Below are 22829 nucleotides of genomic sequence, written 5' to 3' on the forward strand. Positions count from 1 at the left end.
CAGATCTCCTTTGGCGCTCCTACATGCATCCTCATGACATTAGCATTACTAGGTGGCTGTTCAGGTAAGGTGGGCCTACCGCCATTTCCGGAACCAGCCCCATCTATAGCCAACCCTTGACACAGCCCGATTTGGACAACTAAAAATGTTAGGCAGTATGTATTAATAAAATCTCTTATTTCACCCCTTTCAGTTTTCGATATGCTGTATTTGAAAGCTGCCGTCTTGGTACCACATCAAACTTTTTAAAGTTTCTGCTTTACCCTATAATATTTTTGATAATATTCTTAAAGAGGGGTGATATGGCAATTTATCACAGGGCACTAAGAAATCCCCTATTTTAAGGCTGCGTCGCCCACTGATGACTCTTTAATTTACATGTAATCCTGATTTATTTCAAGCTGATACCATTTTCTATTTTCAAAGTCTCTTGTCAGTATGGGAAAATATATTCTGTTAGTTTGTCAATTATTAGATGGAATAATTTTACCTTCCTTTGGACACAGTTTAAGAGTCATAATGCTGAACTGACACCCACTTTACAGACCAATGCAGTTTGGCACCATCGCTCCTTGTTCATATTCAGTAATGCAGAGCCATGTGAAATACAATCTGTGGGTTTATGCTGTTGCTTTAGAATAATATTTTTCTTCTACAAAGCAATAATTTGGAAATATCATAACAATATATAATATTACAGAATAATTGGATTACTTGTCGTCAACTTTTTGTTGGATTTCTATTTCCATCGTACAAAGAAAAAGTTAGTTTTATAGTATGAGAAAACCTTTGCAAGGATTTTTTGCTGAGAAAGCTGGATTATATTTCAATTGTCTTTCGTATAATTACAGAATTAGTAATTAGTAATTCTTTTTGTGTTGCCTGTTTTTTTAATGTGTAGCCTATACTAACCATGGAAAATCTGTGGGATATAAATTGTAAAGGTTCATCTATCGTTAAGTGAAATTGCCAAAAGAATCCAGTGCTGCAGTTTAACCCTTTGAGTGCTGTTTATTCCCTGACATGACATAGTGAATAGGGCAGAACTGCCATTGACGCTAGACTTTTTTGGATAAATCTTTTACAATGATTTGTTTCCATCCCTCCCTATTTACGTTGTTTCAGGTCAGGTGCTGGCGGGAACTGGCTGGGGGGCTGGTATTAGTGCGCAACTGAGGGACAGATAAGTCAGGTGGCACTTGCACAAGTAGCCAAGTGCAGTACTCACTGTGGGCTGGGTCACTCTTTATTGGCACGCTGAGTGTCCACCGTGCAGGGGATGTTCTACTCCCATGCCAGTACTCTCAGGGACTCTAATCAGTCATCAAGACCGCATCAGTTAGAAAGTTTAACTTAACAAGTTTTATGAGTTTCTTCATATACTTTATTACAGTTTGTTTGCCTTAAAATAAAGTGTCAAAGTGTTCAACGACACTGTGACCTTTGTCACACAGTGCCAACTTTGCTCTTAAACAGCTTGTGATTGCCACATTTGCCCCCAACCAGCTTATCAGTGCCATCCTAACACAACCCTAACTGTGTAATTTTTGTCCCTAATCAACTGGTCTGTGCCATCATTCTCCCACAAACATTCGTGCTCACATACACTTATACATAGACATTCATGCTCACATACACTTATACATAGACATTCATGCTCACATACACATTAATGCTCACATATATATACAAACATACATACCCCTAGTGGTCGCACCAGCTTGGGAAATACCCTTTCCTGTTCCAGCATCACTGTGTCCCTGTTCACAAAGCAAGCTCTGTACAGATGGTTTGATAAGTATGATGTGGAGGAACTCAAGTGGCCACAAAGAGCCTTGACCTTAACCCCATTTGAGAGCAAGGCCTTCTTGCCCAACATCAGTGCCTGACCTCACAAAATGCTCTTTTGGCTGAATGTACACAAATGTCCACAGACACACTCCAAAATCTTGTGGAGCTCATTTAGGTGTGCTGGTCAGGAAGGCTTCCATAGGTAGCGTGCAAGCTGTAGGGTTGTAGCTTGAGTATAGCTATAGCAAAACTATGAAAATTGACATGGCTTCCAGGGGGAAATATGTGTTGTCTTAATCAGCACTCAAATGGTTAAAATATGGTTGATTTATTTTATAACCATAGCAACCATTTCAACCTTCCAATCAGCAAGAACATTACATCAGTCACACTGATCAGACCACTTGTCAAACTTTGTACCAGTAATCAGTTTTCACATTTTGATGAAATTCTATATAAATGGCAGTTCATAATAATGGCAACTGGGGTTTTTTTGCCCATCATCACTTCATTTTAGACATAATTTGTTTTGAAAACATTATTATGATTCATGCACTTCGTTTGACACATATGTTATGCTTGCATGCATACATGTCATAGTAAGTGGGATAATTTTGCTGACATATACATGAAGCACTAATATCAGTATCAGTGTATAACCATTCTTCTATCCATCAAATATCCAGAAAAAAAATCAGGATACATATTATGCTACAGAAATCTAATTATTGAAAGTTGGATCGTGTCTGAATGACCTCACTACACACATCAATGACAGTGTGATATCAGTGATAATGTAATCACAACCTAATTAGTTAAATATTATTTAAATCTGAAAAATGCGAAATCTGTTAAAAGTATGATTTTATTAATCTCACTAAGTTGGCATTCGTACAAATCGTTAAGAAGGCAGTACAAATAACATAATGTATGGAAGTGGATGGTTAACTGAATTTCCAACTTTAGTTTTTTAAATAAATTTGTCGTTCTCCTAAATATTACTTTAATATGCTTGACGCGACCTGCCTTATTTTATATAATTACATTTGTGTTCAATTATGTTTTTTTTTTTTTAAGTAGTTCTTAAATGTGGCACTAACCGCCTCAAAAACCGTAGAGTGGGTGCACTGTACTGCACAGGACATCAGACCAAAAAGACACAGGAATATTTGCCGAAGGTCACAATTATACAGACTCTCATAGTAGTTTTAGTTCCTTGCAATAAAACAAGTTTTGTTTTTTTGTGAAATTAAGAAGCACATTGAGAATAGGTGGAGTTGATGAGTTTTGAGGCTTTTTAAGTTGCTGATTTTTTGAAAAACAAATTGACAGATCTAGTCCTTTCCCTACTGAACTTGTAAGTCAACTTAGAAATACAAGAAAGTTGTCAGTATTCATTAAAGTCGTGTGGATTTGGAATAAAATGTAATCAATGATACAGCTAAATAAACTTAATAACTAGTCTGGATAAGGAAGACACTGAAGTGAAGGAATGTTTTTTTTCCACCTGATTATGGATTAGGGTAGAGTAGACTTTCACTTTCATAGTTCCTTAGAGAATTACTCTAATTTATGATTGTCTTTCTAGTCCAATTGTTACAAAAAACTACAACATGCCAAATACTCAGCCATAAGATTCAGTTTCCCTCATTGAAAAATAGAGAAAATAGGTTAAAGTATGATGTAATCCCTACCACCCAGATCCAGTTATCAAATATTAGTTTTTTTCAGTTCACATGCTCATTTTTGGTGAAAAGTCTGAAGTTTACAGGGGATTGCACATATTAAACATTCCTCAGCCCCCAAAGTAAAGTGTTACAATATTATTTTTCCATAATTCATAACATTAATATATTTTTAAATCTTTTTCTGACTTGGTTATACTATGTTTTAGAACTTATGAGTTTTATAACTTATGAAATATTTAATAGGTGAAATGATGAATGGACTCTAAAGTATTGGTATCAGCCATGTACATTAAAATAGAGATAATTCCAGTTATAAACAATCACATATAATAAAATAGTTTAGAGGCCCTACTTTTTTTTATTGTAATCTCCTTTGAGAAGGACCAAATTGCACCACTTGTTATGTCCTGTTTATCTATTGTATAGAGCTATGGAATCAATAAATAATAATACTTGCTAAATAGTGAGTTATTAGGGAGCCGTGCTGATCCTAAAGTCAGGCCAGAAAGGAGAACACTGGGGTTTGAACAGTTTCTTTCATCTTGGTCTCTGACAGAGACTCCCCATATACTTGGGTTTCTGATACTCATCTCTTTCCAGGACATTGAGATTTATGCCCCATTTGAATGTGTCTGCAGATTTGGAAGCTTGATTACCCTAAATCCAACATCGCTCTCCGGAGGTTTCAACTTAAAAAGTTGACTATTTTTTAAGTGTGTACGTTACCCTGGAAAGGAAATAACCCTGGAAGGGTTAGAGTTCAAAAAAGCAAGACCAGTAGCATGCGCTTACTGACTGGAGAATTTGATGAGTATCTTCACCCTACATTTAAATCAATACTTTAAACTTCACTCTTAAAATTTACTTAAATTTCTGAAATACCCTATTAATGCCATAGTTTCCTAGATAATTACTCTCATTATGGTTGTCTTTCAAAAGAAACAAACAGAAAACAGCCAAATGCTCGGCCCTAAGATTCCCTTTCTCCAACTGAAACGTGGCCTAGAGAGCTTGAGACTGCAGCAGCTTGGACCTAGACCTCCTACCTCTCGATCCAGAAATTACAGAGTACCATAATAAATGTAAAGCTGTATACATATACATCTTGTCGCATGATTATTGTGTTTTAATGAGTTATCTAAAACAGTAGGAAGACTGTAGGAGGGTGTTGGCATTAAGTGTGAAATGGAGAGAAAAACGTGAGACAGAAATTAATTATTTGACTGGGTTAATGGGCTTTGTTATGATTTATGTTAGAAGGTATCCAATCATACTGAGAAATACAATCTATATGAGGAGTACTTCAACTTTGTGTGTGTGGGTATTTGTGTGTGATAATGTATATGTTGTTTAGCGAACAAAGGACAACAACATATGGAAAAGGAGAATATTCAGAAGAGAGAACGAGATACATACTCTAAATTCAATGTTCAATAGAGCTTAAAAAAGTAAATATCTCAGCAAGCTGAGAGACTGCTGAAGGAGAAAAAAAAGGCTATCAGTAGACAAAAGAAAGGAAGAAATATGAAAAGCTGTTGCAGAGCTGTATTGTGCTGTTTCCCAAATGTGCGGAAGGCAGACATTAGAATCGTATGAAGAGGCAGTAGGGGACACTTGACATCCTTGAAATTTTCTATAGTGAATCTTTAGGTCAATTGAAATATGCAGGCACATGATTATGAACCATTGTAACAAAGAAAGGGACTTATATTTGGTGATGTGAAACAAAATAAATAGCAGTATAAAGACTTGGAAGTGGAGGGATGGAGAGATAGAACTTTGGGCGAGACCATGTCCCCACAGAAATTTCTCTGCACATGTCCTGGATTGTCATTGAAAAAGAAAGCCCTGCATCTGAGTAACATATGGGATATAAACACATCTGCAGTGTAGTGTGGCTGCTGTAGATAGATGTTTATGGGGAAGAATGAATGCTGCAGGTCGATGTAGGTGAAAAAGTCCTAAAATGTGTGCCTGCTTCCATGGTTACAGTGCAATCAGCGGGCCAGCATGTTGAAAATAGGGTCACTGCTTAAATGTTTGAATAAGTACTGACGTCAGAGGTGCCCACCAATCTAAACTTAATTGAAAAATAAATAAGAAGATAAAACAACCACAGACAAAAAAACAGTCCCTTTAGCCAGACAATGAGGAAGAGTTTTAGCCCACAAACTAAAAAAGGGTGCAAAAAAGGGTGGCATACTTGGTTAAGAGAACTCAACACACAATTATAGATCGGAACACCTTTTTTATGTGTGCCTACTCTGCAATATGTTTTGTACTACCGCCTGCATGTCTGCATGTGAAAATTACATGGATGGATCACTAAATAGATTTTGTAAATGTACTAAGAGGGGTTGGGGTTACTGTTACCACTTTGTTTGGCATAAAGGAGGAGAATGTTTATATATATATATAACTATATGTTATATGTGTGTGCGCATGTGTATTTTTCTAAGTAAAACTGTTTCTAAGGTTTTCACCTATATGTTACAATACCACACTCTGAAAACTGGTCAAGTTATTGAATCGTCTTGGGTATTTTTATTATTGTACTGCACAGCAGAATATGTTGGCTGTTTAGAAATAAAGAATTGCAATTGGTCTCCTTTCATTTAATTATATATTATTATTGATCCAAACAAACGAAAAACTCACTCCATCTGCCAATTCAATTTCACTAGATAAATACAAATTCCTTCCTGTCTCCAGCAAATGGAATTTATATCTTCCCCAGATCAATACCATGCTTATGGATTAACCTATTCCACATAGCATTGTTATCTGTCCTATTCTATCCCACCGTGCAATGTTACTCCACTTGTCATTAATATTTTTGTCTTGCCATAAGGGGTCTACCTTACTTTTAAAATGTTTACATTCCTTGAGCATGGCACTTGAAATTTCATTCATACTTCTGTGTTCATTCCTTTTTAGTATTTTTTTTTTTAACTCAGATGGTGCTGTCACTTTGTTCCCTTATTCAACTTCTGCAGGCAAGCAAGGATTTGACAAGGCACTAGCAAAAGGGGTTCTACCATTTTTTTTGAGCTTACATCAAACTGGTTGGAATAAAATGATAATGAGAATCTAGAAACATTGAGACAGCGTTAAACACAATGAGAACAAATAAAATGAAATATTTTGCTTTACAGCTCAATTTTGCATGTGCAGCTTTTTCATAAATAGCATTTCAAGAGCTGATGCCTCTAATGTAGCTTCATTCTTGTACACATGGCTTTGGGTACTTTGTAGTGTTCAAAGTTCTCTCACTGCTGTCGCTGGTGCTCCTGTGCGCTACCATATGTGATGCTTTTTGAGCACTTCCAGTCTGTTAGTAGTGATACTTTTTGTCAGATTCCTGTAAATGGGCTATGGCTGTACCCAATGCCAGGGACCACATACTGGTTCCATTCCCCATGCAATTGCCTAAAGGGTAATCTGGTTCAGCACCTCACATTCAGTGAAACCAAACATATTCTAATTTCTTGAGAATTCTATTTTTGTTTTCCAATACTTTGCATTCCCACTGTAAAGACTGCATAGGATTCTAACATAAATTGTATTGAGTGATGACTTAACTTACGTCGTCTCCAACATGGAAGTTAAACCATCCAAAGAAGTGAAATGATTATTTTATTTTGCAAAGGTTCTTCATCGAACATGAAGAGGAACAGGATGTTTGATGTTTTTATGCATTGTTTTCTAAGAAGCTTCATGATTCCAGCAATGCAATAGAAGGGTAACTTTTGACCATGTTAGCTGTTAAGCTGTGTGTGCAGTTTGATAAATGTACATTTGATTTACAAGCTTTAAATTAGACATGAATAGGATCCCCTTGAGTTTTGGGATGAGCCTACCTTGCAACACCTGGGCTTTTTTAAACAGAAACACCAGGGGGTAAAATAAAAGCTAGGTTTTCCACGTACAGAACAGCTATTGCTGTTTCTATTTAGCTGTCAGACATGTATTAATGAACATCAACTAGAGATCGGACACTCACAATTTAAAGTTACCAAAGGAACAAAACATAACATCTTATATAAAAAGACAAGTCCTTTGAGCTAGGCAAATCTGCCTTACAGTCGTGTCCCATTTATTATGGCTGTCAGAGTTAAAATAAACATGAATACTGAGTAATTACCCTTATCAAAACATTCAGCTTACTACACACTGATAGCTCCCGGAGAATACCGGCTCTTAGAGTAAATAACACTTTCAGAAATTAGAAAGCTACAAAATACTTCCCTTGATATTTCTGCTGCACAAATGTGATTGTATTTATATTAGGCATCCAAACGTATTTTTTTTTTTTAGAATTATGACATAATTATGCATTCTTCCCTTTTTACACAGCAGTGGAATTTCCCGTGATAGTTAGACAACATCTGCTGAACGATACATTTTAGGGTAAATCATGTGGAATATGTCATATTTTATAGCTGCCATTAATACTCCCAGTGAGAGTTTGAAATCTTAGGTGAACGCAATATCACCGGTATGGTCATTTAACTCCTTCGGTATCTTAGCTCTGATTTTTTTTTTTTCTGTTGATTGCTTTAATCTTGAAAAAAACTTTTATTTTAAACATTACATACTATGGTGATTACACTCAAAATGTGATTCTAGTGCTTAATTTGAAAATCAGTCTTTTTAGCTGGCAAACAATGAGATGTTCCAATCAACAAAAAAGGAAGGTAAAGTGATCAGACCACTTTCAAAATGAAGCATCAGATTCATGCATATGTATTACCACATTTGATTATGAATGACCAAAGGAATGTCCTCTTTTGTTTTTACATTTCATTCTGGCTCATTTTTAAGCTTGCTTATTCGGCATCATGTGACAGTAACTTATACAATACAATAAAAGTTGAAATGTATACAATTTGCTTATAAAGCCTATTATTCAGGGCAATTGCTTGAAGGGCCTCTGGGCTTGTGGGCTGCTATACGGCCTTGACCATTTTTAATTAGTGCATTGTTACAAAATTTCACACCTGGGAACGTCACAGCAATGCTTCCCTGAAGATCTCTGCCTTTTTCAGAATGGAAAAAAATATCATTATAAGAATGATATTCTTTGTCTTGTTTAAGTCCTCCTCAGACTGCCTCTACTGAAAACTAGGAGCGTACTACAGTGTCCTTCATGCCCAGGTTCAGTCCCATTCTTCTTTTAAATGGTACCTGAGTTCCCATCGTAATCTATAGAAGTAACCAGTGGCGACTCTAGAAACAATATATAGGGGGGGCACACAAGATACCACAGTCAAACCGGGGGGGCATTAATAATTTCCACCATTAAATCATACCACTGAAAAAACACACACATATATATATATATATATATATTGCCAAAAGTAATGTGCTATGGAATGATACTTTTGTTATTGGCCAATACAATACTTGATCATTCAACATGGGAAGCCTGAAGCCACAATTTAGTACGACTAATCAATGAAATCCTTTAAACAACACAATACCTTAACTTTTGCACTAAATGATTTCAGGGCCTAATATTAGATCCTGCTGCTGATATATATATATTAGCCCCTGCTGCCCAAATATATTAATATTAGCCCCAGTTGCCGATATATATATTAATATTAGTCCCTGCTGCCAATATATATATAAATATATATATATATAAATATTAGCCCCAGTTGCCGATAGCAGGTATAGATCAACACATTAACACACAAACCCAGCTTTGCATGTATAGATCAATTGAAATTGACTTGTGATCTCAGCACTGAAGGTATATATCAAATAAACAGAATCAGACATACAAATCCTATATTTGCAGGTATACAATAATAATATATGAAAAGTAGCATCGCAGGTATAGATCAAATAAATACATGGAAACAGCATTGCAGGTATTAATCAACTGAACAAGACATACAAACCCTGTATTTGCAGGTATACAGAAATAATGTATGGAATCTATGTATGGAAAAATGCAAGGCGCTCCAGGGATGAGATGGTTACTCACGTACCGCACAGGATAAATGGCTGATTTTAGGATTTCATCAGGATTTCAAAAATTGCCTCCCTCTACCGTTGGCTAAATTTAACCCCATGATCAAAGGGATCATAGGATTAAAAATTAGTATTGGCCATTTTTAAAAAGGGAATGTGACTTTTTATAGCTATATGATCGCTGTGGTAACATTGGCTACCACAGTGATCATTTAGCTAGAATACTTAAACTTGTTTTTTTTTTTTTTTTTTAAAGTTAAACTACTTTATGTTTAAATAATTTAATTTTTTTTACATTTTTATTTTTTTAACTTAATATTTTTTATTCTTTTTTTACAATCTATATACCGTTGGAAAGGCGAGGCGATTACCTTTCCAACGGTATATGTTGGGGGTAAGTAGCTGCTTAGATGCCTGAGATACAGGCATCTAGGCAGCATGCCCCCATACCTCTTTAACTGACAATTGTCAGTTGTTAATAAAGCTGCGCGGTGACGTCATCGCGTCATTACGCGAGACGTCACCGGGCAGATCGGATGGCCCCGGTGATGCCCTTCAGTTTGAGGGGCAGCTCACCGGGGTAGGTGGTGATGGAGGTCCACAGACCTCCATCAAGGTAAGGTAGTGCTAGTGACGGCATGGTGCCGTCGTTAGCACCTGACTGGGACTGCTAGCGGCGGCACCATGCCGTCGTTAGCAGTCAAGAGGTTACAAATTCGGCGGGGGGGCAACAGGGGGGGCAAGGAATAACCTAGGGGGGGCAATTGCCCCCCCTTGCCCCCCTGTAGCGACGCCACTGGAAGTAACGATCACATGTATGCTATCTGAACACTTATGTTTGCTAGCATACATGTGACTTCAGTGTGAGCTCTACTGATTACATGCTTATGCTTCCTGGTTTTAGTGGCAAAGAAGTTTCACTTCCACCATCAGTTACTGAAGAAAGCATGCTATGATTTTGCATGCAGTAAAATGCCTAAGGTTTCATGCAAAATGCACTCCAATTTAATTAAACAATAAAAAATACAATTCTGGGGACAAAGGTTATGCCTTTGGGGATTAGATGGACTGCCCTGGTAACATGCTAAATCCTTGTATGTTTATATACCGAATATAAAATGCCAAAATAGTATCAGATGCCTGCGCCCAATAAAAGCAGTAAAAGAGCTGAGGACTGAAAACTCTAAAAGTTCAGATTGCAATATCAAACAAATGGGTCTATATGCTAGGAAGTTAAGTGGCAAGTAACGCAATTTACCAAACTCAACTTCAGTCAAATGGCCTTGCATGCTAACACCAATTCACTAATCTACAAGTTCTTTGCAAGTGAGCGCTTCCAACTTAAAATTTTGTGAGTATCCTATCTCATGTTTTTTTAGAATTTTTGAAATTCTACTTGAACTCTCCAAGCTAAAAACAGACCAATCTATGGGACCTGGTGGAACAGACCCAAAATGAATAAAAGATCTGCGACCGTGTCTAGGCAAAACCGCTAGCAGACCTGTTTAACCAGTTAGTATTGACAGGAATAGTTCCAGAAGACTGGAAGTTGGCAACTGTAGTACCACTGCACAAAACAAGTGGTAGGGAAGACTTGTCCAACTATAGGCCAGTAGTTGGCAAATTAATGGAAACCACGTCTGGAAGTAATGGTTTGCATGATTAGAAGCAGCACAATTTTACTACAGGAAGATCCTGTTAAATTAACTTAATTTATTTTTTTGATGCATAACTAAGATAATAGACCAGGGAGGAACTGTTCATATCGCCTATCTAGATTTTAGTAAGGCGTTTGACACTGTCCCCCATAGAAGCGCTTATAAATAAATTGCAGTCTTTGGGGTAAAAATAGTTGGGTGTATAGTGGATAAAGCAATGGTTGAGTGATAGGAAGCAGAAGGTTGTAGTTAATGCTGTATATGTTCAATTCTATGTTTCTAGATGCATTGATTTTTAAAGAAAATTCTACTGTATTTTTCCTTGTTTTATACCTTTACGTATATGTGATGTCATGTATTTTAGTGATACAACAATCATGTCACGTTTACCCATTCAAAATATTTTATTGCTTTTACCACACCACAGCATCACTCTCAGCTTCTGAGACAATATTTAGCAATAAGGTACATCATCTTTACTGTAGATGCATGCCATATTGCATTATCACGAACAAATAGCGTGCTGAACTTTCACTGATCAAAGCAATAGAGTAAAACACCTGTATAGGCAAATATGTCACAACCAAAGGTATTAATCCTGGAAAGTAATAATGAAGGGTTAAAGAATGCATATTCTGCTCAGATGCTTAGATGTAATGTAGGGAAGTTCTACCTTACTCTTTAGCTCGTGTTTAGAACATTGACGTGTTTATGGAAGTCACTGCCCTAGTTCTTGTCCACAGCCATGCCCCCAGCTGACCATGCACAATAAAAAGGGTTCTTCATGTCTTCTGCCAGTCTCCTTTGTGCAGAACATATTCATTTTCTGGTGCTGCATATACAAGGCAAGTTTCAGGGGACATTTTTGATCTCCTTAACTGCCCATTAGTGTCATGATTCCTTTTATGCCATTTCAAGGGACATTGTAAACCATACAATGCTCTTAAACCCATTTGCTCTTGTCCCCTGCCCCTTCCCCCAGCTCATTGGCTTGCGGGAGATGCATTTGGCCAAATACATTTCTGGCTAGCCAGCGTGTGTGTGTGTGTGTGTGTGTGTGTGTGTGTGTGTGTGTGTGTGTGTGTGTGTGTGTGTGTGTGTGTGTGTGTGTGTGTGTGTGTGTGTGTGTGTGTGTGTGTGTGTGTGTGTGTGTGTGTGTGTGTGTGTGGTTCGTGCAAAACCTCCAGGAATGGCTGTCCATCCAAAACTGATGAGAAAGTGGGAGAACAGGAGTGCTATGACTCTAGAGCTAGGTAGATGTAAGTGTTTTTTTTATGTTTTTTTCCCCCATTCAGCTAAAGAATTAATATTAAAGTACTTACAAATGACTTAAATATGCATTCTTTGTTGGTGAGGCCACATGGGGCACTAGATATGTATAGTGCATGAGGCACTCTTATACGTAGTTTTTGAAAACTAAGTTATATTTGTTACAGCAATCTGCATTATTGTTACATGTAAAATAGATTATTTGAGTTAGCGGACCAATTATTGTTATAGTTACATAACTGTAATAACGTCATTTTAGTTGGTTGCGTAATTGAAAGTATATAATGCATAATAAAGATTGTTGCTGACCATAATTCATCAAAAGTAGCCCTATACCTTCTACATCCCTGATGGTCTTTGCTTACATGGCATGCAGTTTTAAATTACATGGAAGTATATGATGGAATATTTTGTTTATACCTCCTATGAAGGGATTAGATTCAGCAATTATAATTCTTTTATGTTCTAGGTAATCTATAACAGCTAATTGTCATACTCTCTGTAGTCCCGACAGTGTTATCAGGATACTGATCTACTTTTAACAAAGTGAGCTCCATAGTAACAAGAAAAGGTATTAAAAAAAGTCATAAAATGCAAAATTATATTATGCTATTTCTCATTGATATTCCTTCTCCTTTCTACTTAAATAGACCCAGAATTATGAACTTCCATCGACAAGCTGTTCCAGGTAGCACTATTTTCAGCAATATTAATGTAATTACAAATGTCTCTTTTCAGAGTGAAGGATTTTTCATAGAGAGCTCATGTAGACCTGTTCATTATATGATCCGTGTCACCAGAATAGATATGTCTCTGAATAAGAGATGTAAAAAATATATGATTCATGAATATGAAGATGCCTTTATGGAATAGAACTGGAACGGCTAGAGGGACTTTGGAAAGCTGCCACCCATTTGTGTATATATATATATATATATATATATATATATATTGTTCAGTGCATATTCTGAGCAATTTAATTAAAAGTGCAATAAAATGAATTTACAGCAGCCAAAAAATTAAGTGCTATGAAAGTGAAAGAGCTGGTTTTGAAAAGGTTGAGATTATAGGTCTATAAATGTTTTTTTTCAGAGAGCGGTAATAGAAGCGTAAAAGGATTTATCAGTTAGAATTTCATTAATGCTGATAATGTCATAATGAGTGCCTAATGTTGTAAACGCTATGTTCAAATCTCGAAAACCCTGCTTGATTAAACTGGTCAGAGGCAACGCTATACAGTCGGTTGCGCCTCGCGTACATTGGCACCAATTTGCCCCAGCTACTCATTCCGTAATTAAAATAAAACACACCGTGTATATCAAAACAACTGCTTTATAATTATTTAAATAAAACAAACAAAAAAGAATTACACCCAAATCATACTGAATGGATGAAAATAACACTGATCAGTAAATAACATATATAATTTCCTTCATGATGATAAAAACGGCTTATGCCCCACTTAATTAAAAATTCAGGTTTGTCCATTATTATTACATATCCGTCAGATAATACATTAGTTATATTTTTTTGGTGTACGTAAACTACTTGTGTTGCTTACATTTTACTACATTTTCACTTAAAATAAAAATAAGTTCTTATTACGTTGTTTTCCTGTTTAGTGTTTTAAAGTGAAACCACCTAAAGTTATCTTAATCCAGTAAGGATGTGTTGATTCCCTTGATGTTCTTGAAAGAGAAAGACAGTCTACTTTAATATTTCACTTTTTTTTCCCGCTTGACAGCCGGTATTGTCTTCTCACAGGCAGAAAAAAATGATTTTCTTTTGCTCATTCCATTATGAAAATATCAGAATATGAAACATAAAATGTCCATGTGTCTCTCCTTAACCAGCTCAGGGTTTTCCACAATGTCAAAGATGAAGCTGTCAAAATGAGAGAGTGCTAATAGATGTCTCCCGTTACAAATCAGGGGAGTTACAACAAATCAAATATTGGATTTATTTCCAGTTCATCCATTGACTTTTTTTTTATACTGGTTTGACATAGACGAGAATTCAAAACTATGAGACACAAAAGCATGACGATGATGATGTCCATTGAACCAACTGGATGGAACTTTGTTCACCCTAACCAATTATGTTTATAGTGTGTAATTCCCATATGATATAGACAAGACATTTGGCATCTGGGAAGGCATTGGGACGCATAGGACCAGCTGTCTTGTTAGTTTAATTGAACAAAATGCTTTTTTTTTTTTAGGTAGAGTAGGCTGCGTACAAATATCGCCCCTTTTTCGTTGTCCCTTTTTCCCTACAGTGTCTATAAGACCAGTATTGATAAAAAGGTTACACTAAAATGTGGAAATATAAAAAGCAAAGCAACAAATGAAAAAAAAATGCCTCTTGGAAGCTCATAAATTGTACTATAAAAAGTATCTGACATTAAATCTGCACAATTTTCAAATATTAAACAATTGGTTGAGCAGATGGCCTCCATTAGAAGCCACAGATACAGCTACTCCTCATTTTTAGATGCTGATTTTTTCTCCCGTACTGGAAAAAAGGCAATATATTATGAGTCTTTGTCACTGTCTGCACCCCCATACATATCTGCTAGTTTTTTAAACCGAGGCCCCCAGTCACTGAGGTAATCATAGTCTTGATCTCCATCTGTAGTGACTGATTCCAAAGAGCTTAGAGACTCTGCCACAGAACCATTTCCTTCATAGGCATACGTAGCTAAAGAGTCATAGGGAGGTGCGGTTGGATCTGTATCATTGTCTTTTAACCTTTGGTTAATGAAATCTCTAACATCAGTGTTATCTCTTGCTGTTGGCGTTCGACGCGGGAAAAAGAGCGTTTCTGGTACAATATCTCTACGTAGTTTATTGTCCTCTATGGCTTCTGGATTCCTCAGTGTGCCAATATCAAAGGCCTGTGTATCCTCTTCTCCACCACCCTCATCATTGTAGCTCACAATGTTATCTCGGATGTCTTCTTTGGAAACAATTAATGGTTCCTTCTTTCTCTGTCGTCTTAGAGCCGCAAAGAGCACAACCGTCACTGGAAAGAGAAAGAAGGATATATTAACGTATCTAATAATGCTTTATCACAAACAAATAATATAGATTCTCAGTTTTGGATACTGAAACATTTTAGCTATATTCACAACATTATGAAGAAGATTAGCTTTTCCATCTGTACGTTGAATCAACAACTGTATGTTGCACTGTATGGTGCTACACTGAAAGATAGAAATGGCCTTTAGAGACTTTTCTTACATTTAAGAAAACTATACAGATGCACAATACAATAACTAAAAACAAGAAAAATCTCCCAATAAATACTTTTCATTATATAATAATTCAATGGACATGTTAAACTCAGTATTTCTTAATTCTTGACTTTTGGCCTCCAGCTTAGGCTATGTAGAGTACTGGATCACAACACGAGTATCCTAATTCAGGCTTCACTTTGCATAGGGAACCATCAGAAAGGCAGCGGCCACACAGAAGAACTGTTCTGGACAGTAGTTCTCCATGTTTTTTTCTTTCCTTCAGACACATGTATGTATGCTTGACCTAAAGGATCGGCAATATGCCTACCACAGTGAAAACCTTACTATTAATTATGTTAAAAAATACTACATTTATAAGATTGCAAAAAAAGACCTGCAAGCATGATTTTTCATAAGTGTTGGATATATGAAAAAAATACTGGAGTTCCAAATTATATCAGACTCAAATAAGAATCACTAATAGCCTGCGTGCTGAAATGTAATTGTTCTATTGTACCTAGTACAATTGTATAAATACAGTAGACACATTGATTGAAGTAACTGTACAAAAGAGATAAAATAAGCCACAATATAATTACACAGTTATACTTAAATCATCCTTTGGTGTAAATCAAAAGAAATGAACATAAAATCTTGAAGACTGTAAAAAGATCTACAATGTGTTTCTGTGGTTCCTGTGGATATTCTTGTTTAACTGTATTCATGCACAAATTGAAGGCTTATAACGTCTCTTGGAAATATTCCAGATGAGGTCATTTTTGGAATTTTCTCCCTGATTTCACTGCAAATTTCATTATACAGTCCATAAGTATACAGCATATTGCTCCTAGGTCACTTAATGTTAGTCTGTTTCTCTTTGTTTCATAATTTGTGTCCCCTGTTGGGTGTTTCATAACAGAGTAAGACACAGGGCCGTCTTTAATACTGATGGGACCCTCGGCAAGCATTTGCTTGACAACCCCTCCCCCTGCTCCTTAGCATACAATCATGCCCTCCACCCCAACACCAAAAAAAAAATTAGGAGGAGACTGTCAGAGTCAGTGTGGTCTTCCATTTTTATGACCCCAGCGCGACTCCAGATGAGACGTCCTCTATATTTGCAGTTATAGAATAAATAAACAAGACAAGGAAACACAACATTGAAGGTATAGATCAACTGAATAACACAAACCCAGCCTTGCAGGTGTAGATCAACTGAAAATCAAATGTAAACTCAGCATAAAATGTATAGATCAAATAAATAATGCATGGAAACCCTAACTTGCAGACCCCAAAGGCCAACACTGACACCCAGATTGCACACATAGAAGATGCCCTGGAACACAGATTGCACACATAGGACCTGCCCCAGCACACAATTTGCTTCCATAGCACCCGCCCAGTACCCAGATTGGACTCATAGGACTTGCCATCTTTTTCCCCAAACAGCTTATTAAGGCCCCCCAAATAGTCTGCCTGCACCATCTTTGCCTCCAAACAGCCTGCATGTGTCACCTATATCCCAAGCAGCCCGCCTGTGCCATCTTTGCCCCAAACAGCCTGTCATGCATTCTTTGTCCCCCTCCCCCACATTTATACATTCATGCTAAAACACAAAAAGTTACACATACACATCTATGCTATCACACATTTATACAAACACACATACACATTTGCATGTACTCATTTATACACCTTGTTGTCCCTCTGTGCCTGGTAGCTTCGCTCACTGCCTCATTTTTGGTGACAGTGGTGATCATGGGCTGGTTAGGGAGATCCTCTGATCTCCCTTGATCAGCCCAAAGAGCTATAAAATCAATACAAGTCTGAACACTGCAGTTTACCTTGTGGCCAAGGCATACCTCTTGTGACAACCCCTAATGCATATGTCCTGACACCTATATATTGGGGGCTATGCAGCTGTGGGGAAGAAATTATGTATTGCATTAAACTAGATAATCGGTTTTGCATTAGGATAATTATGTTTTCATTGAACTCACACATTCTTATCACAACCTTTCATATACAGTGTATAACGGCCATATTATTATTATTACTATTATTGTTTTTTAAGGAGTGATGTTAAAACTTTGAGTAAGCACTTTTATTTTTCCCTGATTTGTATTTACTAGCAATGGCCATAATAAATCCATTTTATGGTCTATAGATCTGTTTTTGTCTAGCAAAAGTTGTGCACACAAATAGATTTTTGAATAAAGATTAGTATTAATAAAAATACCAAGAAAGCAAAAAAAAAGTGCAAAATAATTTAACATGAAAAAATACACAGCAGCTTGGGATAGTGTTTTCATGCTATGCTGGCCTGATAGGTTGAGCTTTATGGTATCTCAACAACCATCTGAAAAATAATTGGTATGCAAGTAGCCTTTTTCCCCACCATTTAGTACCTAAACAATGCTAATTATTTAATCAAACCAGTCTGAAAGCACGGCAAGCCCCAATTTGCATTTTCTTGCTCTTTGTTAGGTACAAGAATTAGTAAGAATGTCACACGGACAGTACTTATTGCTCTACTGTTATGCGTAAGTGGCTGGATGCTTCAGCAAATTTTCTGTTTTTTTTTTTTATTATTTTTTTACATTTTCATATTATTATGAGAAAAGAATAGCTAATCTTACTCTGCTTAAAACAAAGCTGGTATTTAGTCATTCAAGAGACATCGTCCTCTTCATTCCCTGTTTTCTTTGCTGCTGACTATAATTTTGTTCTCCGCTCAGCTTTTAATTCAACTGAGAAATGAGTTTTTTTGTAAATTAAAATATTAGCAGCGTCTGCAGGATGCCACTGCCCTCAGATGCGTTTGCCCAATGTTGTCCCTAATGTCTTTCCATCTCGCTTTAGCCATCACTAGCGTACACACAAACATAATTATCAGTTAGGATACCCAGGGAAGGATTGCAGCTTCAATTACTGTTCAAAGAGACCGAGAATCAAGAAGATGTGCATTGGAGTTTATCGTGTATGAGAAACAAAGAACATGGCATAATTCTAATATACGCTATTTGTATTCTCTCTTTTCTAAATTTCCCCTGCTGCATATGCCACAGCGTTTCTTAAAAACACTGCAGAAAGAAAAATAGATATGATAGAAATATAGCTTAATAAAATCAATATATGCATGCTGTAAAAATCAGTAGCTGAAGCCAAGAGAGAGACATGTCACGGTGAACAATTGTGCCGTTGCCTTTGTATTTCATATTAATGCATCCCACTTCTGAGTTTATTCTCGAAATGCAAAAAGGAGAAACAGTTACAAATAATGGGGACGCCTGCCACATCTGGCAAATAAAATGGCAACATATTAATTCAGAAGGAAAAGGGGGGAAAATACATGAAAGAAAGTTTTGTTCCAAGCGCATATTCATTTTATCAACGCAGCATGGATCCCTTTGAAGATGAAACTATTTTCTATACTACGAGTAAAAAAACACACGCAAGCCTTCTTCAGGACTAATTATATGCATTACCTGTCAAAAGCAATTCTTACTGCAAAATAATCACAGAGCTGTTATAGCAATTAAGTTTTAAACCAAGGAAATAAATTGCTCTTCCTTCCTGCTAGTGTAAATAAATGACTTCTCGTAAGATAATTTTACGGTGCTTCTGAATTTAAACTATTTAATTAATACTACATTATTTCCCAGTAACGTAGTCATTGCTCAAAATACAGGCAAATGAATAATAAAAAAAAAGTAATTTTTCATTGTCAACTTTTAATAAGGATTAACAGTAGGGGACATTTTGTCTCATCTTTTTTATACTTCTTTTACTGTATGTTTAGCAGACCGTTTCCACTTTTTCCGTTTGCATCTATTAGTGGATTTAGTGTTGGCCAATTGGACAGAAGCAGACACTATAATTATATAGCCTGAACTCTAATACTTTCCTAGGCAGTATGGATTCACGCACCATATATGATAGAACATTCAGAATATGACTATTAATCTCGCTTGAATCCCCCTGCTTTCTAATCTCTTAAAAGGGTAAGAGGGAGAATCTTAGGGTTGTTGTCTCTAAATATTACTATACTGATATCTAGATGTCTCCAGATATTGCTTAGGTACAAAGAACTATTGGAGTTCATCGCTTTGAACACTGAATGTTGGCTGCTTCTAGTAAAAGGTGCAATGGGTACAAACTCATAGATCACCTATTCAGCATTACCTATAAAATAATATAAAATATTTCCTGTGGTCGTGGTTCTTCCAAATATTTTCAGACAAGTGAGTAAAATGAGAGTATTATTTATGTAGGAGGTTGGCAACAAGTTTTGTACTTTAAATAACGCATCTACCCCTCTGTACTCTGATAATAAGTTGAGAGTCAGCACACTAAACCCTTATTTTCTTCCATTACGTACACCAACATTAGACAATCAAATGTTAAGGATGAAATCTTTCAATGTTCAAGACAGAAGTGAGTGAACGCCTGTTAACATATCTCCAGTTCTTACCTAACAGTATAATGATGCACAGGAGAATTGCAATTAATGCCCCAGTGCTCAGTCCGGTGGGATGGATAAGTGCTTCGGCTGAGCAGGACTGTGTATTTCCTTTGTGGTCGCAGGCACACACGTGGATGGTCAGAGTCCCAGTGCTGCTCTGAACCGGGTAGCCATAGTCAGAAATGACCACAGGCAGGAGGTATGTACTCATCTCGTGGCGGCTATAGCCGTTTCTTCTTGTAAGTATACTTGCAGTGTTGTCTGGAAAAAACAAAAATACAATTATTAAGCAAGAAAAAGATGGATGGAATGTTGAATGACAGAGTCTAGAGAAAAGTTCTAAATTTCATAAAAGGTCCCCAGCCGGCAGTATAACGTATGCCACATTGAACGATCAGGCTTATTGGTGCTTCAGCTGCTCAATGGGTCCCTTCTAACCATCTAAGTTACACTATGAAAGTATGTGCTTAGCTAGCATGGCTTTCCCCCAGATTTGCTTCTGAGGTGGAGCACTGGCATATGGTATAATGTTTTAGCACTCCATACATAGAACATGAGAAGTTAGATCAAGGTAGGGTAACTGAATACAACAAAAACTCCAATAGAAAACATCGAAATGGTTCTGCTAACTTCCCTGTTCATAGCACTATGCTCCAAAAGTGCTCCAATTTGCCTTGATAAATATGGCCAATAACAAATTACATTTGCATTACATTAATAAAATCTCATACAGGAAAATACAGTTTGCCGGAAGTCAACACAATAAAATAACAGAATATGAGAAGATCAACTGAAAAGTGGTGTATCAGTACATAAATACATGTATATAGTACTACATATACATTTCTTCCTAAGAGAATGTATGTTTGCAAGAGAAGGGGCCGGTATGTTCACCTCTGTTGTCTTTGACAGTGAAGTTGGGACTGTGGGCCACTGGTGCTGCCAGAGAAAATGAGAACTGGTGTCCACCGAAAGAATCGTCCTTATCAATGGCGCTTACAACATGTATTACCTGTAAAGAGAAAAATAAATAAACACTGTTACATTAGAAAGCTACCTACATTTTAAATGGCCAAGTAGTAAATAACGGTTGGAGTGTGTGGCAGGATTAGGGTTTGTTATGAGGCTTTGTAACCTATTGATAGCTAAAGAGGCCTCTCTTGAGATGGTGGCTAGCAGATGGATTGTGGTGCTTCAGACTAATGTTAATGAGCATGACATTTTGAAAGCATACTAACTAAAACAAAGCTAAATATGTGTAAGTATGTATGAATACTTCAGTCGCACAGATCTAAACATTGCAGTGGACAAGTTGTCAGATGTTGAGGTTAAAAAACAGACAGTTGTCTATTATATATCTACTACACCATCTACTACACCTACACATCTACTACACCATCAATTATGTTTTATCCAGAGGAAAGCAAACTAACATAGCAAGCATTATCACCAGATAGAATTAGCTCCAAATGAGTTCGTAGTCAAAGTAATTAAGATAAATTTAGTACAAACGTTAACCTTAATATGCTGGGTTGACACGGCTAAATAAAACCTCCCAAGCCAAAACTATGCAATATTTTTCCTCATGAACAAGGTGGGATATATACTAAATTATGGAAAGTTTGAGATTTCTTTAGGTGAACACAACTATATTTTACACATTCCATCACTTTTATGCTGGAAAAAAAACAAACAAAAAATATGGCTATATTGCTTGTTGCCTTAGCAGTCTAGAATAAATCCTCAGATCCTCATGTTTGATTCTCCAGTATTTTATTACTCATAGCTTCAGAGTGAATTTTCCAGCTGTTTTCATATTGTTTTCTCTCGTATGGCTCCATAGAATAAATACGTGATACCATCAAGTTTAGATTGTTTGTTTTGTAATTTAGTTCCTTAAATTTTGTCTTTACTGTTTTTTTGTAGTGATCTAAGATGCAAGCCATCCCTTTGCCATATAATTATAACCCATTTTAGGAATACATCACATTATTCCTGATTTCATAATAGGCTACATGATAGGGTTTAATACATTGTTCATTTTTATTTTATGATACAAAAGCTAATGTCACATAGATAAATAATAATATATCTAATATAAGCTCAAGCAAAATAATAAAAAAAATATAAACAAAATATACCACACAATGTTGTTATTAAAGTTAATAAAATAAAGAAATGTACTTGGATATAAATGTTTTATATATAGGTTTATTTGCTTCCTCTCCTAAATAGAAATACTGTGTCTATCTCTATATTAAACTAAATCCATCCTTGGTGAAATCAGTTAGGTTTCTTCAGTCGGGGTTTAATAAACATGCAAGTGGCTTTGTTCGGCAGTCTGGAACACAAAGGGTTATATGTGTTCTTCACATTTTTTGACTTCTACATGCTGACATTATAATCAGAGTTCTGTTAATTAGCCATTTTGCAAAAAAAAGGCTGACCATGGAAATTTTGATCGTAATACAAAAATATGACACACAGGCCTATAGTGGTATGTAGTAGTCTGACTTTTTAATTAGGTGCTGCTAATGATAATGCTAGTGGCATTTATAAATTACAATTCTGCATGCATTTCGAGAGCCATCAATATACCTTAACACCCTTTGACCAGATATTTTACGCCTCTTACTATTGTTGTGTTGTAGCGCTATAGACCAGTGTTTCCTAGCATTTGTCTAAGCAAATGCTGCCTTGTTTTTATCAAACCTTAACCTTTTTTGTTCAGTATCAGT

The 22829-nt window shown here is 36.4% G+C and overlaps 1 protein-coding gene across 1 annotated transcript in view; it reads right to left on the reverse strand.

Moving 5' to 3' along the window:
* Positions 1-13702: 13702 nt before the first annotated feature.
* LOC128496389 (cadherin-6-like) overlaps positions 13703-22829 on the reverse strand; it is a 93158-nt gene continuing 84031 nt past the window's right edge. Inside the window, exons 10-12 of the mRNA XM_053466000.1 lie at positions 20986-21103; positions 20101-20352; positions 13703-15412 (exon numbers count right to left, since the gene is read on the reverse strand). Coding sequence (XP_053321975.1) covers positions 14922-15412; positions 20101-20352; positions 20986-21103 — 861 coding nt within the window. The 3' untranslated portion in view covers positions 13703-14921. The remainder of the gene's footprint in view (positions 15413-20100; positions 20353-20985; positions 21104-22829) is intronic.

Source organism: Spea bombifrons, chromosome 5 (assembly GCF_027358695.1).
Source record: "Spea bombifrons isolate aSpeBom1 chromosome 5, aSpeBom1.2.pri, whole genome shotgun sequence".
In the NCBI taxonomy this organism is placed as follows: Eukaryota; Metazoa; Chordata; class Amphibia; order Anura; family Pelobatidae; genus Spea; species Spea bombifrons.